The sequence below is a fragment of the Triticum urartu genome, chromosome 4A (genome assembly GCF_056163025.1).
Source record: "Triticum urartu cultivar PI428250 chromosome 4A, HENAU_Tu73, whole genome shotgun sequence".
Lineage (NCBI taxonomy): Eukaryota > Viridiplantae > Streptophyta > Magnoliopsida > Poales > Poaceae > Triticum > Triticum urartu.
This window is the reverse complement of record NC_141876.1, coordinates 525,721,410-525,740,734: the sequence shown is the minus strand read 5'-3', so window position 1 is coordinate 525,740,734 and position 19,325 is coordinate 525,721,410. Positions and strand designations below refer to the sequence as shown.

The 19,325-nt window shown below is 46.5% G+C and overlaps 2 protein-coding genes across 3 annotated transcripts; both read right to left on the bottom strand.

Annotated features, from left to right (window-relative positions):
- Nucleotides 1-3,055: 3,055 nt before the first annotated feature.
- On the bottom strand, nucleotides 3,056-13,503 carry LOC125554064 (uncharacterized). The gene is made up of 3 exons (XM_048717680.2): nucleotides 13,127-13,503; nucleotides 12,620-13,013; nucleotides 3,056-3,634 (listed from the first exon to the last, which is right to left on the bottom strand). The coding sequence occupies exons 2-3, from the start codon at nucleotides 12,990-12,992 to the stop codon at nucleotides 3,267-3,269; spliced, it is 741 nt and encodes a 246-aa protein (XP_048573637.2). The 5' UTR covers nucleotides 12,993-13,013; nucleotides 13,127-13,503; the 3' UTR covers nucleotides 3,056-3,266.
- Nucleotides 13,504-14,733: 1,230 nt separating this feature from the next.
- On the bottom strand, nucleotides 14,734-18,962 carry LOC125552475 (digalactosyldiacylglycerol synthase 2, chloroplastic-like). 2 transcript variants are annotated; one of them, XM_087518762.1, is made up of 5 exons: nucleotides 18,662-18,962; nucleotides 18,005-18,366; nucleotides 17,437-17,703; nucleotides 16,168-16,517; nucleotides 14,734-15,576 (listed from the first exon to the last, which is right to left on the bottom strand). In XM_087518762.1, exons 2-5 carry the CDS (start codon nucleotides 18,284-18,286, stop codon nucleotides 15,045-15,047), a joined length of 1,431 nt encoding a protein of 476 aa, XP_087374888.1. In that variant the 5' UTR covers nucleotides 18,287-18,366; nucleotides 18,662-18,962; the 3' UTR covers nucleotides 14,734-15,044. The 2 variants fall into 2 exon arrangements, with proteins under 2 accessions (XP_087374888.1, XP_048571999.1); XM_048716042.2 differs by having other exon boundaries at nucleotides 18,657-18,961.
- Between the last annotated feature and the right edge of the window lie 363 nt (nucleotides 18,963-19,325).

The window sequence follows — 19,325 nt, the reverse complement described above, 5'->3', positions numbered from 1 at the left end:
AGTAAGATGTTCAGAGACATGTCACATAAATGTTTGAAAAAGTTGAACAAGCAAAATGCACCGTGAAAGTATGCCAATTTCTTACTCATCCTAGCTCATAACTGAAAGTACGAGTATCACCACACTCTCTTACCTAGTCATTGCCAGTCAAGACTAATGTTCAAATTATTCAAAAATCACATAGGCTCGCTTGGTCAAAAGGTCCTGTGTAAATGGTAACTATACGGCATACCAGATTTTACAAAAAAAAAGGAACAAAATAGTACAAGATGTTTGATGTGACTAAAGCAAGAATAACTACTGGGTCAGGGCTGCGGGATAAGAAAGGTTATGTTAAGGGCAGTGATGGGCGCCGGTCCGCCGGCCGAAACTTTCGGCTGGTCGGCTATCAACCGTTCGATCACGCCAATTGTACGTGCACGATATCGCGGGTCCCTCACAGAAAAAAGGGGGAAATCCTCCCGCACAGATCGCTTCGTCAATCTCGTGACCCCAGTACCTGTCTAGATCCACAGCTCGTGCCGCCGCTGGTCTTCCCTCGTCGCCGCACTCAGAAAAATCCGCACAGCTCGCCTCGTGCCGGTCGCGGTGGTAGCTGCTGCAGTCGGCGGTTCCAGCAAAAAAATGCGGCCCGCCGCCGTCACCGGAGATAGCTGCTCTAGTCGTCGGTTGCAGCAAAAAAATGGCCATTTTCGAGGGTTGTAGCACTGATTTTGCCGGTTCCAGCACCAGGCTGGATGGTTGCAGCTAAAAACACTAGGTTGGATGGTTGCAGCTAAAAAACGGCACCGCCGCTGCCGTCACACCTTGGCCGTCGCCGATGGTAGCAAAAACAGCTACCAGTTGTAGCATTCGGCTGACTACTTGTAGCAAAAACTGATGCTGGTTCCAGCAAAAATCAAGACGATGGTAGCAAAAAATAGCTACCGGTTGTAGCATTCGGCTGGTTACTTGTAGCAAAAACTGATGCTGGTTTCAGCAAAAATCAACACGATGACAGCAATTAAGAATGTTAGTTCCAGCAAAACAAAAAACAAATGGTAGCAAAAAAAGGGCGCTAGTTCTAGCAAACCAACCAAATAGACTGTGGTAGCAAAAATTGGGGAAGGTTCCAGCAAAAAATTCCATGATTCCAGCAAAAATACCACCGTCTCCCGTCACTGATCGCCCAGTCGCAACACCTTGAGTCTTCGGTTCCAGCAAAATATCACGCTGGTTGCAGCATTTCATTGATCTTGCGACGGGTACTTCCAAAAAAGTGACGCCGATTCCAGCAAATCGTGACGCCGGGTGCAAAAGATCCAAAAGGTCTGACTGTAGCAAAGGAACTAGCAGGTTCCAGCAAAGAATTACGCTGGTTCCAGCACGGCTGGTTCCAGCAAAAATCACGTCGCTGGTGAGGCGCGCTTCAGTTCCAGCACCAATTGGTGCTGCTTCCAGCACATCACCTCGCTGGTTGTAGCAAAACGTCAATGGTGATTCAATCAAAACAAGCAATTTGGGAGGGGTTGGAACATAATAATTTGTAAAAGGATGCAACCATAGGCAGAAAAAGATACAACTGGTGATCCAAAAAGCTACAGCCGATGGCAATCAAAAAATGGGTGGATCTACACCGGCGATATGGTGTACCCAGGGTCGCCGGAGTTGCAAAACGGGGACCACGCCCAGCGGTGATCTTCTGTTTTTGGGCGGCTGTGGAGGTGCTCGCAGCAACGGGGGGCCTGGAGTTGTTCTGCAGTGAAAAAGCTCACAGAACGTTGTGCGGATTCCATGGCTGATGTGTGTGAGAGAGAGACAGAGGGAAGGAGACGAGTTTGAGGGGATAAGGATTGAGAGGTCAAAGCGGTGTGCGGGTCCACACTAATAAAACGTACGCGTGGGGAAGCCGTAGATCCCACTTAATCGGGCCTCGCGCGTGAGACCGGCCGAACACTTCGGCCGGCGCTCTGGCCCCAAACATTTACCTTATGTTAAAGAGAGTTGGATTATCTCGGTAGTGCAAAAGTTCCATTTTCCTATGCCAAACGAAAAGGTGCGATAGCAGGCTATGCCAAATTTCCAAGGCACTTTTTGTTCACGTTCTGTCATAGACTCCATGTGATAATTATATAAGCGGATATTTTTAGACGTACCACATTCAGATTGTAAGTTCAACATTATATAAGCAACATTATTTTTCCATGTTTCGCCCATGGTGGTGCCAATTTAGATGCTCGAGCTCCTCTGGAACGGCAATATCAACCACATCGGAATGCAATCTGTGATACCTCCAACATGTAGGATGCTTCTGATTTCTTTTGAAAACTCCTGCACACAAAAGCCCGAGCTCTTTCAAATAACCTCAAAGCAAAACCAAAGAAACATTAAGGGGAGCGCCGATCTGTCGGGTACCTGCATTTTTCTTTGCCATCAGTCAATTTCCCGATCTAAATGTCATCTGTCCGATCAAAACCCAACGGCCTACTATCCATCTTCCTCCTCCAGCCAACATTCCTCTCCCTCCCCCACGTACCGCCGGCCGGGCCACCTGCCGCCACCACCCGCGGCCGTTTGCGCTCCCCCGACCACCTCGCCGCACCGCCCTCCCCTAGCCTCACCCGTCACCCCACCGCCGTGCTGCCGCCGCCCCAGGCTATCCCTCTAAACCTCACCGCCAAACAGATTTTCCAGTGACCCCACACTCCTTGACCTGCACCCGTCAAGTTTCGGACTCGCTCACGCGCCGGCTCCTTCTCGACCATGGCATGGTCTCGCCGGGATCGGCGCTCCTCAACCCACCCCCGCCTTCAGCCTCGGAGAATTGACTGACGCCACAATCTTTTTCAGCCACTAATTAGCAAACGCGAACATTAAGAGCCAAAATATGCATATCGCCACATGGATGCTACCAACCACAAGCGCTTAACATTAATTAAGAGGCTAACCTGTGTCTTCTAACTAAGATCTTCCACCACTTGTGTCCGTGCATCTTCTAACAAGGTAAGCTGCTGACAGGAAGATGAAACAGTACAGGAAAACAATACGGGAAACAAGCGATGACCAGAACAACGAGTAATGTTCAATCTGTCTTTATGTTTGCTATTAAGTTGTCTGCCGGAGCAAATCTCCCACCATGTCTTCAGTTCAGGTAATAAGTACTGTAATGTAAAGTCTGTAACATAGATAGATGCAGTCTAGCTCATGATGAGATTTCTAGTTCGAAGGTAATAAGCTTAACACTTGGACGATCTCATCTGCATGCATGCATGCGCCGCCGCGCCGGTCTAAAGCCAAGACGGGGTCTTGACAATGATGCTCCTCAGCGGGTTGGCGACTCGGCCGCCTCCAGCATGCTCCACAAACTCCGCTGGAGTGAGGAAGCTACCATGGCACACACACATGATCCTCAGCTCGTCAACTCTGCTGTACTGGTACAGAAAGCCTACAGTCCTCATGCCATTGTGGAGCCCGCTCGTCCACACCAGTGGCATCTCCCGCGCCAGGGCTCTCTGTGAAGCACCCCTAGTACCAAGGATTGCGGCCATCATCACCGCTGATGCTAAAGAAGAAGTGGTTGGCATGACGCCGTTTGTACCCACAGACCTGGGCACAACAGCCGATGACAGGCTCCCCCCATCAGCCCTAGCAGTTCCTGTAAGATCAGACACCAACAAATACAATAGGGATCAACAGAAGCAAATCTGATAGTAGAATAAGAACCAACCGCCTCTGAACAACAGCATGTATAGAACAGTCCGAATCTATCAGTAGTTGTTGTACAACGAGGATTGGTGTACCAGGTGGCCTACAAGTTCTATGAATTTTACAAAAAGATCGAAGTCCAAAAAAATTAGATGAACTGACCTTGACAAATTGAAAAACAAAGCCCTTCTATGCATGGCAATGGATCATCATATGTACAACAAGGTCTAGTTGGTGCTTAGTAATTCAGTTTAACAAGATCGAAGCCTTTCTATGCCTGGCATACATGTAACAAGAACCAGCACGTACAGAAGAGCCTGATTGGTAATTCAGTTTAGCATCAAGTGCTTGAATTAACACTAGTTTTCTAAGTAATCTGGGCGCAGCCAACATTAATTCAGTTTAACATTGTTCCACAACATAGTTGGAAAGTTCCATGGCCTAAAAAAGGCTTGTGTAGCAATCACAATATTTTGCCATGGGCAGCAAGGCCGGCCGTACGAGCCGCCCGCTCGAGAAACACAAAGAAGTGACGGTCCATGGTGCATGGCCTTACGTTTGTTCTTTTTTCCCTCTTCCGTTAAGTACTGTATTTCCCAAGTAAAACTCAACACGATTCTCAAAAGAAAAGAAAAGGCACAGTATTCTCTCTCTATTATACGTATATTAAAAAATGTAAAACTCGCACTAGTACTGGCGATATATACATGAGCATATGCATCGGGAGCACAGATTTAGGAACTAGGAGTACCACGATAATGCAGCTTATCATTTATTAGAGGATTAAATACTGCGTCGGCAAAACCTAGCTGCAGGAGTTAGCATAGTCAGTTATTGCTATCTCTGCAGTTCCTGTTCAACTACACGTTCAATAGGACAAATACTACACGTACGGAGGGAGTATATGGCAGAAAACATCTTATAATTATGTTACCGCGGGGGGGGGGGGGGGGGGGGGGGGGGGGGGGAATCATGTTGACGTAAATATTAAAGGCAAAGAAACAAAAGGGAATAATGTGCATCGTATGGAAGCATGTTTTGGGGGGATCTAGTCGTGGAGAAGGGGCGGGGTTGCTTTGCTCACTTGCACTCTCGCAACCAATCGTGTGTGATTTGGTCTCTGGCCGACGACAAAGTGGTGGTGGTAAAGGGGCTGCCGAAATCCATGCTCGAAATGGCTTTTTGCTCGGACATCAGTGTCAACTTTGATTGCTGATTCCGACACTCCAAATCCGTGTGGATTTGAATGCTATTTGCCGCATCCAAGAAAATATTAGACTAGCTAAGCAAGCACATATGCTTCACAACGTAAAAGGTGCTTGATACGGCATCGTTGGTGCGCCAAACAATCACGGTACTACCGTACAACAAACATCTCCAGCATTGCTCGGACATCCTTGCCAAACTTTGGTTTCCAAGTCAACATCCCTAAATCCATGTTGGATTTTAGTGTTGTTTTTTTGTTTAAAAATACATACCATATGAGGCACCAAAATCGAATACTATGTTTGAGTCCATGTTGAGCGCATATGTGTATAACGGATTCTTGAGTGTCGGGACCATGAGGCGGGCGTCATTTAACTTGTTCCTCAATGATAGACCTCTAGGGTGTCCATTTTTTTAGTTTGACACTCTGAATCCGTGTTGGATTAGAGTGCTTTTGACGTATCCAACAATATCATGGTGGATAAGGCACCGAGATCCTCTACCACGTCTTATTAAGTGTTGGACTAGCAAGCGAGCATATGGGCATTGCGAGGTCTACCGAAATAACGAGCGTCGGAGCTAGCGTGCCCAACGATGTTGAACTTGTTCCTATATGATTTAGACCTCTACGGTTGTCCAACTTCAATTGTTGAATTCAGTACCGTGTCTGAGTAAATGTTGAGTAGGTAAACAACTCATCGGGATCGCCAAGATACAATGAAATGGTGATCGTCGGGACTAGGATGGTCAACGACGTTCAACTTGTTCCTAACCGACATATCACGGGTTTCCAACGTTGATTTTCGAATATGATAGTCCAAATTTGTGTTGGATTTGATTTGAGCGTTACTTGCCATGTCCAACAATCATGTTGTATAAGGCAATGAAATCATGTACCACGTTTGGATAAATGTTTGACTAGGTATCATGTGTTTCATCTTGGATTTGGGTGTTATTCATCGTGTCCAAGAATACCATGTCGAATAGGTTGCTGAAATCATGTACCGCATCCAAATAAATGTTTGAATGGGTATCATGTGCTTCATGAGAAACAACGAAATGGAAAAGCGTTGATGCTACTTCTCCAAATGAGAAAAATGTTATACTAGGTAACCAAGCACATATGTGATACAAGGTACACTGAAATGCCGAGCATTGGGGCTAGGATTGTTGACATTGTTCGACTTGTACCTCAATGATAGACCTTAACAGGTTTCCAACTTTGGTTACCGAATACGGTAACCCAAATTTGTGTCATACTTGAGTGTCATTTTTCATGTCCAACAATTTCTTGTCGGAAGGCAGCAGTGTACCACCTCAGAGAAATGTTTGACCAACTATCACATGTTCCGCAAGATACAGAGAAATGTCATGTGTTCATGCTACTTTGCTGAACGAGTAAATGCCACAGAAGGTAAACAAGCACATCACCACCGCAAGGTTTGCTAGAGCGGTGAGCATCCGCACTAGGATGGACGACGGTGTTCCAACTTGTTCCCCAGTGATAGACCATGATGGGTTACTTCAGTTGCCAAATAGGACCGCCATGTTGACATTATTTGCCTGTCCGACAATTTCATGCAAAATAAGGCACTAGAACCGCCACCTCCAGAGAAATCTTTGCCCATGTATCATGTGCTTCGCAAGATACATAGATATGGCAAGCGTTCGTGTTACTTCGCCAAATGAGTAAAACTTCACACTAGTTAAAGAAGCTCATTGGAGTTGAAAGATATGCCTGAATGGCAAGCATCCGCACTAGCATGGCCAATGATTTTTTACTTGTTCCTCGGTGATAGACCTAAATGGGTTTTGAACGTCTGTATTCCTTATATAGTGCCCGAATTTGTATTGGATTTGAGCGTTATTTGCCATGTCTGGAAACCAAATACGGCACCAGAATCATGTACCACCTCTGGAGAGATGTTTGACCAAGTTCATGTGCTTCGCAAGATACATAGATATGGCAAGTGTTCAAGTGTTCATGTTACTTCGCCAAATGAGTAAAACTTCACACTAGTTAAACAACCACATTGGAGTCGCAAGATATGCCGAAACGGCCAGCATCCGCACTAGCATGGCCAATGACTTTTGACTTTTCCTCGGTGATAGACCTCAATGGGTTTTGAACATCCGTATTCCTTATATGGCGCTCGAATTTGTATTGGATTTGAGCGTTATTTGCCATGTCTAAAAACCAAATACGGCACCAGAACCGTGTGCCACCTCCGCAGAGATGTTTGACCAAGTATCTTGTGCTTTGCAAGATACAAATAAATGGAAAGCATTCATGCTACTTTGCCAGATGAGTAAAATGTTGCACTAGTTATCAAGCACATCAACATCTCACGGTATGCCAGAACTGTCGGAACGACAAACATCCACACTAGGATGGTCGACGGCTTTCAAACTTGTTCCTTGGTGATAGACCTCGATGGGTTTTAAACTTTTATTTCCGAATATGACCACCTGGATTCGTTTGGTATTGAGCGTTATTTCTCGTGTTTGACATTATCATGTCGAGTAAGTCTCAGAAATCATGCACCACATCCATGGCATCATGTGATTCACGAGATACAACGAAATGACAACCATTGATGCTACGTACTCTAACCACATTGGGGTCGCAAGGTATACTAGTATGGTGAGCATCAGGACTAGAATGGCCACCAACTTCTACTTTGTTCATTAGCAATAGACCTTGGCAGGTTTCCAATTTTGGTTGTCGAATATGACATCCGAAATTTGTGGAAGTTCGGTGCTATTTGTGGTGTCCAATTACACCATGTCAAATAGGGCAATGGAATCATGTACCGCCTTTGAATAAATGTTGATGTAAGTGTCATGTGTATCACAAGACACGATCAAATGAAAAGTATTGGGCCTAGTCTGCCCAACAGGGTCTAGTTGGTTCCTCGATGGATGTCCAACTATGATTGTCATGCCGACACCCAAATCCATGTCAGATTTGAGTATCTAGGGTGTTATTTTTATGTGTCAAAAAATAATATGTTGAATCGGGCACCGGAATCAGATACCATGTCTGAGCAAATGGTAAACTAGGTTAGCAAGCACACATGTGTAGCATGGGTACACCGACATGTAGAGCATCATGGCAGCTGCCCCAATTGTTCATTAATTACATAGACCTCGATAGGTGTTCAACTTCATTTGTGTAGTCCGACAGTGGTATATATCGTGTCAAATTTTTGTATCGAAATCCAATAACACATTCGACTAAGCATCATTCTTACATCACACATACATGCTAATGAGTTGTTTCTGCTTTGTTCCTCTCGACGGGTAGGCGCCCCGCCTCACCCACTACATGTGTCGACGAGGCTCCTCCGTCCATCGTTCCATCTACCACGTGGGGTCTTGGATTTAGGGTTTGGTTCCTTGACGACGACGATGGTGGTGGCGGCGGCATGCGTGATAAGCATAATATTTCCCCTACTTCTGGTCCACCTTGTTGGAGACTATCAATGGTGGCTCTGGTCATTGCTCTTCCAGTGTGTTGTGGATATGTTATCTCCTCGTGTTTTGTAGATGGTCTTCGAAGGTGTCGTCGAGTGGAATAGACGACATGCTTCATATCTTGCTCCTTCTCCAATCATCGAAGCGCTTCATGTCTTGGTCCTCTAGCTCCTTCTTCAACCAATGAACTTCGACTAGCTTCAGCTTCGTCATGAGCTAGTGAGATGAGGTCTCCCCCAACCCATCCGTCGGGATCTACGATGGTCATCCAGCCCTCTTTTGTCGTGATCTGTTCTTCTTACGCCTTTTGGACTAGCCAATGACCTGTCGGCCACTACATCAACAATGTTTCCACGACTCCGGTGGTGTTTCAGAGGTATAGAGGGAATATTGAGTTTTGCTCACGGCATCGATTTCCTGAAGGACATGTGCATAATTTGCTGCTTCTTTAGGGATGGTCCTCTAGGGTTGGTTCACTTCAATACATGAATTTGGCCTCTTTGCCAAAAAAAGTAGCGAGCTAATAATTGCTTGCGAGGCTGAGGATGGCGATTGCCCATCCAAGCAACTAGCTCACACCCTGATTTTACCTTGATTTTCCATCTTTCTAAAATGATACACAAATCATGACAGTGTCCTAGTAGACACTGACATGCAAACAATTGTAAACAAGATAAATCCATTATGATGTATAAGTTATCAAATAAGCAAGCCAAACGAGCTGTAATACAATTCCCGGGTGGGAAACATCGATGATGATACATCATCTTAGGCCCTGTTTGGTTCATAAGTCCTAGGAATTTTTCTAGTCCCAACTAAAAAGTCTCTAGTCCCTAAAAAGTCCCTCCATGTTTGTTTCCAGAGACTAAAAAGTCCCTAGTCCCTTCCTAGAGGTTATTAAATGACCATGTTGCCCCTAGTATATAAAAAAATAACAATCAAACAACATCATGGAGTGGCGGGCCATTGAATGCATGGAGGGGCATTGTTGGAAAAGTCCCAAAAGTCCAAAAAAAGACTCTCCTTGAGAGTCTTCTTCATTTAGTCCCAAATGCCTAGTTTACTCCCTAAAAAGTCCCTCCCGTTTGGTAAAAAAAAGTCTCTAAGAGGGACTTTTTCTAGTCCCTACACAAAAAAGTCCCTGGAAACAAACACCCCCTTAGGCTCTTATAGCTTGTCGATGCTCTTGGGTGTCATTATTCAAAAATAATAATACACCTAAGATCTAGCGGCCTAGCTATACTCCTGAACTAGGGCGCCTTACCCCATACGAAGTACTACTTTATTCAATGACAAGAGTAAATTATCAAAAACCACCATAATTACGTCGCTCAGTGCGAAAAACCCTCGTTTTCATAAAAGTTTGCTGAAAATACCGATTTTCAGTAATCACGTTGCCGAAAGCACTAACTGATCGATTGAACGCGTTTTGACAGCGAACCTGACGTCTCATCCCCACCAGTCAGTGCAACGTGGCAGTTAACGTGGCTCGCATTGACCTGGTTCGACTGGACCGAGTCAGTCAACGTTGCTGCCATATGGGGTCCATTTGTCATAGGAAGAAAACATAAAAGATTGTTTTTCCTTTCTCTTTATCTCCCCACGAGCCACCGCCTCGATCCGCCACCACGCACGAGACCACTGGCAGCCGCACCCGCCGGAGCGCCGCCGGCCGGCGAGCTAGGCCGTGAGCAGAGCAAGGCGACAGTCGTGTCTCGCCAGAGTTGGAGAGCATGCGGTTTCCCCTTCCTTTTTTTTCTGTCCGGAGAGAAAGAGAGCTCCGCCTGAGCACAACCACCGTAGACCGCGCGACTAACGGCCTCTGTCGACCTCGCACCCATGTCCAGGAACATCGCCCTCCTCCCCTACGTCCTCCTGCACCTTGAATTTGACGGACGCGTCCCGGTCGCCACTCGCAGGTCTTCTTCCTCCTCTCCGGCCGGACGTCATCGTCTCCAAAATTTGTCGACGGCACTGCACCATCGACTTCCTCGACTCCTTCATTGGCTCCGACACGACGCCACACACACGCTGGACAAGATCCTAGCCATGGCCACTCACGCCACTCCCCCTAGCGCCCCGCCGTCCATGGCGCGCCGCAACACGTCGACTCCGGCAACACGGCCGCGGCAGCCTCCTGGCCCTACGCCCCTGCTCAACCTATCCATATCACCACCACCAGCTCCGCCGGCTTCTGCGGCCCGCAGCGGCGATTGGCAGGGAGGTCGTGGCGGAGGCCATGGCCTGCGTCGGGCACGAGGCAGATGGAGCTCAGGGGTGGGGAAGGAAGGAGGAGACCGGCGCTAGAGGCGGGGCTGGCAATGCTCGGCTCGCCGGAGTCCATCGACGGACGGCGGCGCGGAGCCGTGCGGTACGCGTGGCGCGAGCAGCGGCCGATCGCTGCACACAACGTATTCGATAAAATGAACAATTGTGCCGACGAGTGAGCCCTTTTGTTAACTTAACGTTTCAGCCGACGGCGTTAATTTTTGGTGCCACGTCACTCCTGAAAGTGGGCCCCATCTGTCATACTTTGCATGAAATGGCTATTAATCGACCGGTTAGTGCTTTTGGCAATACGATTACAGAAAATCGGTGTTTTCCAATTTTTTTAATGAAAATGGTGAGTTTTCGCAATGAGCGACACAATTGTGATGGTTTTTGACAATTTACACAATTGACAAATGGCAAGCCCCAACTCTATTTACCAAAGTGTGTTGCACCTATGCTCACACGTGAGTTCACTGGGAGTGTCTGAACTAGTCTCATATTCCCTGCTTGTGTACTTTGAAGAGGTAAACATATTTTTTTTTCTTCTAAGATTTATGTGGATGTAAAACAGTTCAACGTGTATTAAAAATTATTGTGCAAATTCGTGTGTCTTCGTTTAGGACCACAAGAACGGGCAATTGTTGTGTATCTTCATTGTATTTTCAAAATACATAATTACAAAAAAATTGGCAGTGTTATGTTTTTGAAAACTATTCACCGTGTATTAAAAATAATTGTGTAATAACAGTAAACTCCATAAATGTATTAAGACATGTTAAAGGTGTTTGTAGAAATTTTAGATTAATTTTACCCAATAACTTTTTTAATACACATTGTCAAAAAAATTAATGCATGACAAACATCTTTCCCAAAATGTTTAAAATTTTATAATACATGTGAAACTTTTTTCAAAAACATGTTGAACATTTGGTTTCAAATGAACTAGCATATTCCCTAAATCTTAAACTGTAAATTATCTCATTATTAAGCATTAAGTGGCGTCTTACCTGTTGGTTAGCACACAAACGCATTGGTAGCACCGAGAGGTCCCTGCTTTGAACATCCGGTTCCTTTAATATCTTGTTCCATTTCCATCTTTAATGTGTGTTGTTCTTCTATAATATACGTATAAAATAAAATCTGGTAGTCCATTTTAAAACAAAAGCTGTCACGTCACGTGGTGTGGTTAGCGACGGCTGCTCGTTAGACCAGCAGATCGTTTGTTCAAAACCCCACCACTGCAATTTTTCCAGTCCAGTTTCATTTGTACTTCTCACTAATCGGTGGGGCCTATAAGGTGGCTGTTTAAATTAAAATTCAAAGAATTATCTAAAGAAAAATTCTAGTCCAATTTTATTTATACTGTTCACTAGCAGTAGGCCCCACCAGGCGACGGTATTTAATTAAAATTCAGGAGTTGTGTGCAGAAAAAAAAACATCACACACAGGACATCTAGCGCCTCACTCACTCCCAGACACTGATATGTGGGCCATTGTCGCCCTGTCATGCCATGCGGACCGCCTTACACACTCCCAGCTAGCGCCTCACTCACTCACAACCACTGACATGTGGGCCATCGCCGCGCTGTCATGCCATGCGGACCGCCCCCACACACTCCCAGCCACTGCCACGCTGACATGCCACGCGAACAAAGTATACGCCCGGATACGGATGGGGAAACCGTGAGACTGCGAGAAACAAGTTGAGGCACTCCCATGGATCTCAAACCAGCCTTACAACATTTTATCTAAAAAAGAACGATTAAACAATTCATGTCTATTATACTGGATAAATATAAAGCATTCATCTGCCGTTACCCCTGACCTAATTAACTAGCACAATATGTGAGATGTATGCACCAGCCCACGAGATTAATTGAGCAAAAAATACCATTAACGGAGCAACAAATACGTGCTACTCTACCACATTTGTGTAGCAAAGGACAAATATAGCATTATGGAAACACGAAGAAAGACGCACCTTCCACGGGCTCCTGCTTGATGCTGCTGATCAAAGGGGTCGCCGACGGCTGGACCCCAGCGGCGCCGGCGCTCCCAGGGAAAGGGTTCAAGGTCGCACGCAGCAAAGCTGAGGGCTCCACGGCGACGCCATTCGGAGGGAAACCAGTCCCCTGCGATGAGTTTGTCCCGACAGGCGCGGGTGGCGCCGGCGCCGCCGATGAGGACCCGGCATGCCCCTCGAGTCTTCTCCTCTTCGCCCCTAACCACCCCCCGAGCGACAGCCCGAGGGTAAGGTCCACCTCCTCAGTACCCGACTCCGAGCGCTTCACCTTCTTCTCGCCGTCGTCTCCGCCGCCGACGCCGCGCAGCGAGTCCTTCGAGTAGGCGTCCATCGCCGGCGCCGAAGCCAGGAACTGGTCAGTTGAGAGGAAGCGCCCGCACGCGCACGGACTCGTTCGTCAATTGGTGTTGGTGAGAGAAACGATCACGTAGGAGGAGGAGGATCGAGGAGAGGGGCGCGACTTACAAGGAGTGCGCGGCCGAGGAGGGATCGAGGACACGCTCTGCTCGCCGCTGCCTCGCACGATCGACGACGAAGGAGACGCTCACGCTCTCGCAACAGAAACAGTTTGCCCCTCTCCGGAGGCCCCCCTCGCGGTTTTCGAGGCGTGGGGGCGAAGGGTATTTTCGGAAGCGCGGGCACGGGACGCCGCCCGGTAGGACACTTGTCGTGCCAGGGGGGTGCGCGTGGCGTGGCTCGCGGCGGAGCCGAGCCCGGCCGGAGCGGTAACGCCCGCGGTACAGCCGGGCGCCTGCGGGGCGAACGTGGGGCCACGGGCAAGAGCGGCTGCGGATGCGCCTGCGCGGCCCCGGAGCTTCAGTTTCAACTCCTCGCTTGTCCTCATCGAGTAGAGGGAGGGCCTTTTTGGCCCGATCTCCGGCGAACTGCGTGCGGCCAGCTCGCCGTGCGTGTCGACCTGTCTATCTCTATCTCTCTCTATCTATCTCTATCATCTGTCTAGCCGCTTAAAAGGCGACCGTTTTCTGTCTCACGCACGGCAAGGGGCTCGAGCATGGATCATGTTGCGTCGAACAAGTGTCTATATACATGCTGGACAGCTGGCTTTCAGTTTTGATTTCGACTGTAATAAGAGATTAAAGAGTTTTTACGATCCAGACTGCGGTGAAATAAGCTAGCTAGGCGCCAAACGCATTGTGCATTGTGGAGCGGCAGGTAGCTAGATCGAGGCTAGAGCTCTTCGATTTTCACCCAGGCCAACGTCTCCCAACTTCCAAGTCGAAACCAACGACACCCTCCATCGATCGATCCATGGCGCTCCCTGCGTTGAGGGTTATGTTTATCTCGGCAAGTTCGCCAAGGTCGTCGGCAGCAGTGGCGACGGTGGCCGCATCGGCAAGACTTCTCTTCGAGCGCCGAGAACTCTTCAATGGGCTCAAATACGCTAGACATCTCTTCAGCAAGACCCGGTGCTGGATTCAGTTCAAACGACTTCGATGTCCACACACCAGTGAAAGTCCTTAGCAGATGATTTACAGTCTCGCGATTTTTGCCGTTTATACATCGTCAGACTGTCTTCTTCAGTTTGGTTACGTCAGATCGTCTTCTTCAGTTTGGTTCGAGAGTTCGTCGACATGGGTAGTAGTCACGTAATTTGCTATGTCAAGCCTCATGTGTGGATCTTTGGTGGTCTTTGTAGCCTCTTCTGTTGAAGACAACATTTTGTAATGCTTTCTGTAAGTAGCAGCTTGCAATCTCATTTTGTAATGCTTCATGTGACTGGACAAATGTGAAAAAGACACTAATTGTTCCACATTTTCAAATAATACCACACATTCACACAACTACTGTAAACCTCTATGAAATACAGAGTATAACTTTTGTATTATACTTTGCCTAAGTAGCTGGCAATCTCATCATCTCCGTGCTAGTCCATCAGTTTGTGCAGAAATTCCACCATGCTAACACATACGGGGCAGGTTGGGTATAAAAAGACCTCACAAAGACCTGAAGAAGCTCAGGCCGATGCCAGAATTATATTCAACACACTATATTTCCCACTCCAAGACAAGCACTCGATCTACTAATAATCCACCATTGTACTTGACACATAGTGATCCGAGTAAAAATAAAATTGGAAAAAGCACCACCAATTCTTCCAGGTCGTCGAATAATGTACACGCGGGATGACAAAAATAAATCTCACACAGAACCGAAGAAAAGCACACACCGATGCCAGAATTACAGCACTCTCAGCAGACTATCTCCCCCTACCCAATCTACATTACAATGTACCCTACCTTGTACACAGCCGTCGGAGTTAATATTACTGAAACAAAACCACTAACTCATCCATAGTTTTGAATAATGTACACGCATGGCAAATATGCAATTCAACTAGGAGCTCGGGGCCGAACTTGCAGTGTCATGTCATCAGCTTTTGTTTCTGCTTTTTTCTCTTTGGGGGAGAAGCCAAGCCAAGATCTTTGCGCAGCTGCTCATCGGGTTGCAGTGTCTTTGGAACAGCACCAAAGGCGCAACGGGTGACCTCCAGCCCTGAGAGTGCTTGGTGCAGGTATACTGATGCATCCTCCAAACTTTGCTTCAGTTTACGAGTCCTTAGAAAAGTGGGGAAGTATGTCTTGGACGCTTGCTGGATTCTTGGCTCTGCTGTAGGAAGGTTTATCTCAGCAGCCTCCATGAATCTGTCGGTTGCTGCCTCCCACGACAAGTCATACATCTGCATATCGGTTAATGGAGTAGGCTGCTCTGCTAGAGCATTCAGTGTGAGTTGTACAAACTCTTCATCGTTGTTGTAGATGCGGCAGTTGGGGAACTGCTTGAAGAACTCATTTGAAGGGTGATTGGCACAGATAACAATTTTTCCCATTGCAAGGGCCTCAGCTGAGGTCGTGCAGACCACATCTGTTGTGCTGGGATTGATGAATACTTTATAGCTGTTGGAAAATGAAGTGATTCACTGTTAAGTTTTAAAACACAAACCATAGCAGTATCCTGAATATAAAAATAAATAACAAAATAATATATGTCATTTCTATGATCTATTCCCTCCATCCCATAATATAACATGTCATTACAAACAATAAATATTGGTATTGGTTGTAATAACATGTTATATTACGGGACGGAGGGAGTAGCATTGTAGATTTGCCCCCCAGCCTGATTCAGTACCTTGTGCTCAAGTTGTGATTAAACTAGTAAGCTTGTATTTATCTTCTTTTGAAAAAAGGGTGACACAGAAACAACCCTTATGTCTTCAGTGACATATAGCTATATATAGATTTCAAAATGATATTTCAAATAAAAAGAAAAAAAATGTAGAAAATAAGGAAGATGCAAGGAAATACCCCCCCCCCTCCGGTTCACAAATATAAGATGTTCTAACCTTTTTTTGTGAATCGGGTGTATATAGACACGTTTTAGTGTGTTTCTTCACTCATTTCAGTCCGTATGTAGTCCATATTGAAATATCCAAAACATCTTATATTTGTGAATGGAGGGAGTAGTTGGTAAATACGAGAACTTACTCATGGAATAATGGATCTGCATGATCACGACCAGGGTGAACGTTTACAGCCAAACTTAGGCGCTCTGCAGATTCTTGGATTTCATCTGAATCTTCTCCACTACCATATAAATCTACTTCAAGATCACTTAACCTGCTCTGATATTTGGACAGAAGGTCAAGAAGCTCCCTATAACCCTTACTCCACACCATCTTCCCAATGTAGTATGCCCCTTTTGTGAAGGATGCCTCTCCATTCTGCAGCTGCTTCAATTTTAGCCTGCCAACCTCAAGAAATTTTGGATTCACACCATGGACATTGCATATAACAGATTTGGGTAAATCTTGAGTGGCACCTGATAGTCTGATTATCTGCAAGCCAAAGTTAGCATTGTATGATTCAGCTGAACAGGGCAGGATGATTCTGGGTTCTAGGAATTACAGGGTACTCAATTTCAACAATTTGTAATGGAGCAGAAGGCAAAGGAAGCAAGAAAATCCAGACAGGAAAATTCAAGCTACCTCCATTTTCTATTTTTAATTGACTACTGTTATGTCATAAAACATCAAACATGTCACAGAAATATTCAGAAATTTTGAACAAGCAAAATGCACCCTGGAAGTATGCCTATTTTTTTATTCACCATATACCTCATAAAAGTATGCATTTCACCACATACTCCTACACAGTCATTGCCAATTAAAACCAATGTCCAAATTATATTAAAAAAATACATATGGCGCAGTTGATCAAAAGTTCAAGCGGTAGATGGTAATTATCCAGCATACAATATTTGCAAAATTTTAGACAACAATACAAGATCTTTTGATATGGCTAAAGCAGGAACAACTATTGGGTCAGGGCTGCAGGATAAGAAAGGTTATGTTACAGATTGTTGATTCATCCTAGCAGTGCAGAAATTCTCTGTTAGATGATATTTATCTCTTCCGCATTTCCAAGGCAGTTTTTGTGCACATTTTCTCATGGTCTCTGATTAAATATCTATTTTTATCCATATCAGTCTCACATGATAAGGTCAACATTGTACTACTATAGAGTCATCATGGCTACGTTCACTACACTGAGGTCAGCAGATAAAAAAAGGCTAACTCATCAGAACTTTGTTGATCTTATATCTGAAGGATATACATGTGGGCATGCATGGACAGAGATTATGAATAGGAATCATCATGCTTGGTCCTGATTCTTGAGATAAATGAGACATCATGAACAGAGATACGATTTACATAGCAGAGGTGAATGTTTGACTGCACAAATTCAGGATGTTACCTTGTGGCAATAAATTCGGGTAACCCAGGTGTTCGCATATCGGAGGCAACAGGCAATTACTTGTCCATTCTTTTCTCTTCTCACATATGCTAGATAATTTGTGTGAATCACACCTATCACTCGCCTGAACTTATTTTTCCATCTTCGCCCATGGTGGTACCAATTTAGATGCTCAGGCTCCTCTAGAACAGCAATATCGGCCATTTCATCCGGAATGCATTCTGTGATATCCCCAACAGGTAGAATGCTTCTCATTTCTTTAGAAAACTGCATCATTAGAAAAGGCCGAGCTCTTTCAATCAAATAGCCTCAAAGCAAAACCAAATTACAAATTGGAGGCTGAATATACATATTGCCAGATGGATGACCACAACTACAGGATCTACCACCAGCAAGAACAAATCATCATCTATTGCGCTTAACTTCATGCAAGCAAGGGATCAAAGTTCTCTTTAAACTGTAATCAATTTCAGTCAGATATATTTGGAAGGAAACCAGCTGTGCAAAGTAAATCATGAAGAAGATAAGATGATCCTAAGAACACATTGGGCTGGAAGAACTGGTGTACCTTAGCAGGGTAGAATTTGATGCTGAACGATGGCCTGAAGTCGACCCTCTCCTCAATCCAGCGACGAACATAACCCTCTTGCTCCAACGGCGAATCAAACACAATCTTGTTTGGGTAAACCAACTCTTGGTCCCTTAGAGAAAGCCAGGGGATCACCAAGGTGACGTCTCTACCCCCATCCTTGGCAAGGTAGGCCGCACGGAACAACGGGTTGATGGAAGTCCCCGTCATCCACGGAAGGCTCGCGGTGGTGAACACAGCGAAATGCCGCCTCGCCGACATGGCGTGCAGCGTGCAGCTACACTGTGAATTCCACCCAAATTTCGGTCGATCAGCACGTTGCCGTGTAACTTCTCCCGTCACTGGAAAGGGCATAAGGATATGCATGAGCAATAAATTTGTGAATTGGTTTTTAAGACGTTGGTGCTAACAACTGAACAATCTCCATGTATGAATGGTCACGAGACACAGAGTAAACTGTAACAGCAGGTATGCATGTTGCAACTAGCAAGCACACGACACAAATCGCATGAAAGCGAGCTCCCGCGTGCTGTGGGAATACTACCGGTAATAAATTAAATAAACAAACGAATAGACGACCATTCCAAACGACGGAATCGAGCAGATTGGCGGGGAATCAGGGGCGGCTTACCTTACCACCAAGGGCCGTGTAGGAGAGCTTCACGGCAGAGGCGCCGGGCCGGGTCGGGTCGGGGCAGCTCGCGGCCGGACGGACTCGGCCCGGCGGGGAGCGGCCGGCTGTGGCGACGAGGAGGCGGGGAGCGGCGGTTGAGCGGGCGGGCGGCTGGCGGCGGCAACAGAGAGCAGAGCTAGCGGAGCGGAGGGGGAAAGGGAGTCGGCCTGGCCACCCCCACCAGCACCTGTCGTGTCGTGTACTCGGTCGTGCGCGCGCGCTGGCGCTGGCTAGATCCCCCCGGAGGCCGGAGTGCTACTGTTTCCCCTGATCCAGTCCCGCGCGGCGATGATGTGACGTACTGACGTGCGCCGGTGGATCTGGGCCGCACACTGGCGCCTGGACGGACGGGAGGCGACACAGCGCGACGGCTGAGGCGACCCGGGCGCGAGTAGTTTACTGGCCGGTAATCTGAGGTTATGCTTAATGATGTGGAATATTCCTCCCTTGACAGCCACGCTCGGGCGCCGACCGAATCCAACCGACCGACCGGGTCTCGGGGGGGATGTATGGGTGCCAGCTCAAGAATAGAATAGTCCAGGAGGAAATTCTATATTTTTTTTCAAAAAACTTTTGATTTATTCATCTTTAATTGTGACGGTACAACGAAACACTATAAATAATAAA

What these genes read in the sequence shown, in the direction of transcription:
- LOC125554064 (XM_048717680.2), bottom strand. Translation starts at nt 12,992, where the DNA reads ATGGACGCCTACTCGAAGGACTCGCTGCGCGGCGTCGGCGGCGGAGAC. An exon ending in CAAGCAGGAGCCCGTGGAAG is followed by an intron (nt 3,635 to 12,619) that starts GTGCGTCTTTCT and finishes CTGATCTTACAG; the next exon opens with GAACTGCTAGGGCTGATGGG.
- LOC125552475 (XM_087518762.1), bottom strand. Translation starts at nt 18,286, where the DNA reads ATGTCGGCGAGGCGGCATTTCGCTGTGTTCACCACCGCGAGCCTTCCG. An exon ending in TCAAATTCTACCCTGCTAAG is followed by an intron (nt 17,704 to 18,004) that starts GTACACCAGTTC and finishes CTAATGATGCAG; the next exon opens with TTTTCTAAAGAAATGAGAAG. An exon ending in CCCGAATTTATTGCCACAAG is followed by an intron (nt 16,518 to 17,436) that starts GTAACATCCTGA and finishes TTTGGCTTGCAG; the next exon opens with ATAATCAGACTATCAGGTGC.